Below are 3,210 nucleotides of genomic sequence, written 5' to 3'. Positions count from 1 at the left end.
ACAGTAAATTAGGATTTATGGAATTACAAAACACGATCGTGATTAACAACAAATTAGTTGTATCATTTTGCAAGTTTTTATTTTTTTTGTTTTCCTATTTTCAATTCCAATATTTTATTTTAATTTCCTGCAATTCCGCTGTTTTTCAGAGTTTACGAGTCATACCCAATAATATGGCAACAGATTTATGATCTAGTAAAATTTAATTAATCCATTAAATTAGGGTTTCAATGAACAATTCCAGTTATTTCCCACCAAATCGACCCTCTAATCCTCGATCCTGAGCTCTGTGGCTTTCGTCTTCAACCCTCAAACCCAAAACCCAGAAGCAGAGGAAGAGAAAGAGAAGGGTAATGATTCCTACGTCCCACATTTCTTCAATCCAAATTTTCTTCATTGCAGTAATCAAACCTTTTCTCTCTCCTTGCATGATTTGAACAAAAAGCAGATTCCTTTATCTGATAGTCTCTTTTTGTTTTCTTTTGTGTGAATCTGAAGCTTCGTTCACCGCCATGACTGAAGTCCTTCACTTTCCTTCATCTCCGAGCGCTTCTTCTCCCTCTTCTTCTTCACCATCTCCATCTACCTCCCATTCCAATGCGACTCTCCTGATTAGCCCTGACCATCGGAGAAGTAACCCAGTTCCTGGATTCGCGCAAGATGTTGACTTTCAAGTCTCAATCGAACAACAACAACAACAACTGCAAGATTTGAGTCGGAGCACAGGTAGAGAGGAAGACGGCGGAAGCAGCGGCGGGGAAGATCAGCTCTCGCTGTTGGCTCTTCTTGTCGCCATTTTCAGGAAATCTCTGGTTTCTTGCAAGACCAATCGGAGGGAGCTCTGTAGCATGGAGATCGGATGGCCCACCAATGTCCGCCACGTGGCGCACGTCACCTTCGATCGCTTCAATGGCTTCTTGGGTTTGCCCGTTGAGTTCGAGCCTGAGGTTCCCAGAAGGGCTCCAAGCGCCAGGTACATTCTCCAATCTCCCATTTTGATTCTTGCAATTAGGTCTTGAAAAAAGTTGGGTTTTTTAGCTCTCTTCTAGAGTTTCATAGGTCTCTATATGATGGTAGAAGCTACAGCGATTAGTGAATATGATGGTTAGGCTCGTCATTTAGTCTTCAGTGCTGAATAAATTCCGATTATCGAATTGCTCGTTCCAGAGAATTGCTTTTACAAGACTGCTCTCTGAACTATGATTGATCATGTTATGTCAAAAATCCAGTCTTATCTTCCATCTCCGGTTGGTCTCGAGTGAGCATCGGTTGTAGATGGATAAAGAATGCTTCTGATCAAGGCTTTCTTGTTTGTATAACCTCTTGTTAGTCTCTCATTGCTTGGTTGTATACAAATTAAGGTCTTTGTGAGAGCTCAATGTTTAGACGCTGCAATAAACAGTTAGTTATTGGCGCAGGCTCATTCCTTTTATTAATCGTTCCAAGATTAGGATGTTTGCCCATGTGAATGCATCTCAAATAGCATCACTTGATTCATTCTAACCACATTAAGCCAGTAGCCCTCGATAGTAACTTGTCTTTTTGATGTCTAAGATACTATCTATTGGTTGAAGTTAAAATTATGATCAAGGTTGCATTGTTCATCTCTTACCTGTCTTGCTATCTCATCACTTTAGTGCAACAGTCTTTGGGGTATCAACCGAATCAATGCAATTATCATATGATTCAAGAGGCAACTGTGTACCAACCATACTCTTGTTGATGCAAAATTGTTTATACGGCCAAGGAGGCTTGCAGGTACATTGCCTCTTCGAGGTTATGTCTAAAGTGAATATCTTCTAATTAAGCTTTCCATGTAATCACTTCTTCATTACATTTTTTCAGGCAGAGGGAATTTTTAGACTCACTGCTGAGAATAGTGAGGAAGAGGCAGTTAGGGAACAGCTAAACCGAGGATTTATACCCGAGCGAATCGATGTTCACTGTTTGGCAGGGCTTATCAAGGTGTGTAATGTATGTTCAAGCACATTTTCTTTCACAAAATTTATATAATAATCGTGGTTTTTTTTTCTTTCTAATCTTCGGTTTCAGGCATGGTTTAGAGAACTCCCTACAAGCGTTCTTGATTCGTTGTCTCCTGAACAAGTCATGCAGTGCCAAACAGAGGAGGAATATGTCGAGCTCGTTAGGCTTCTTCCACCTACAGAAGCGTCTCTGCTTGATTGGGCCATCAATCTAATGGCTGATGTTGTTCAGTACGAACATCTTAACAAGATGAATTCACGTAACATCGCTATGGTATTCGCGCCTAATATGACACAGGTGAGTCAGCAGCAACGTTGTATTTATGAAGATAAATGATTGAACAAATTTGATTGAAGAAAACCTCCTCTCATGTAGATGGATGATCCATTGACGGCGCTGATGTATGCGGTTCAAGTGATGAACTTCCTCAAGATGCTAATCGAAAAAACTCTAAGGGAAAGGCAAGACTCGGTAGTAGAGCAAGCTCATGTGTTCCCTTTAGAACCTTCTGATGAGAGCGGTCACCAAAGCCCTTCACAGTCTTTTGCTTTTAACACCAATGAGCAGAGTGAAGAGACGCAATCAGACTACATTGAAAATGCAGAGAATCAGAGTTTAAGCAGTGAGATATCAGACGAATCAACCTTTGAGAACAATGCTAGGACCGAGCGGTTAAGTGACTCGGGTCACATAGAAACAGATAGAAAAAGTAGGGTGCAGGTGGTGGCTATGGCTCCTCCGGCTCAGTGGCCTGTGGGTGGAACAAAAGGATTGACCAACTTGAGCCGTGTAGGTTCGAGGGTAGAGCGTACTGAAGCTTGGCGGTGAAGAAAAAGTAGCAGAGAAACCCCCCTTGAGGAGACTTGAGCTCTCTATTCATCAAAATCAGATTGTTGGTTGATTTGTTTGTATGTGTTAATGTGGTTCTGTTGGTGTCGTTTCTATTCTTTTTGTCAATGTTCTAATTTGGAAACTGGCTTATTCTGTGTTAAACCGCCCCTCCCAATGCTGCGTAATCAAACTTGTAAACCGTTTTGAACCGGTGTCTCTCTCAGGCCCCTGACAATATGGTGAAGCATGTTCTTTCTTACCTCTCGTATTGGTCTTAATAACTACATATTAATTGAGTATATTATGGAACTAAATCAAACATATAAATATAAACATTTTTTTTATACAAGTCACCAAATTGCAGTATTGATGAGTAGTGAGTAGTGAGTAGTG

General features: G+C 40.9%; 1 protein-coding gene across 1 annotated transcript; it reads left to right on the top strand.

Annotated features, from left to right (window-relative positions):
• The first annotated feature begins 233 nt into the window (after nt 1–233).
• On the top strand, nt 234–2,992 carry LOC18019066 (rho GTPase-activating protein 1). Its single transcript, XM_006400681.2, has 6 exons — nt 234–350; nt 499–973; nt 1,638–1,758; nt 1,846–1,965; nt 2,053–2,283; nt 2,362–2,992. Exons 2-6 carry the CDS (start codon nt 513–515, stop codon nt 2,812–2,814), a joined length of 1,386 nt encoding a protein of 461 aa, XP_006400744.1. The 5' UTR covers nt 234–350; nt 499–512; the 3' UTR covers nt 2,815–2,992.
• The last annotated feature ends 218 nt before the right edge of the window (nt 2,993–3,210 follow it).

Source organism: Eutrema salsugineum, unplaced genomic scaffold, assembly GCF_000478725.1.
Source record: "Eutrema salsugineum unplaced genomic scaffold, Eutsalg1_0 scaffold_2, whole genome shotgun sequence".
NCBI classification, from domain to species: domain Eukaryota; kingdom Viridiplantae; phylum Streptophyta; class Magnoliopsida; order Brassicales; family Brassicaceae; genus Eutrema; species Eutrema salsugineum.
Note: the sequence above shows the minus strand (reverse complement) of the source record. Positions and strands in the feature narration are given on the sequence as shown.

Excerpts from the sequence above, each read along its gene's own strand:
- LOC18019066 (XM_006400681.2), top strand. The coding sequence starts at position 513 with ATGACTGAAGTCCTTCACTTTCCTTCATCTCCGAGCGCTTCTTCTCCC. Across the intron at positions 1,966-2,052 it reads GTTTGGCAGGGCTTATCAAG|GCATGGTTTAGAGAACTCCC; the intron begins GTGTGTAATGTA and ends CTTCGGTTTCAG. Across the intron at positions 2,284-2,361 it reads TCGCGCCTAATATGACACAG|ATGGATGATCCATTGACGGC; the intron begins GTGAGTCAGCAG and ends CCTCTCATGTAG.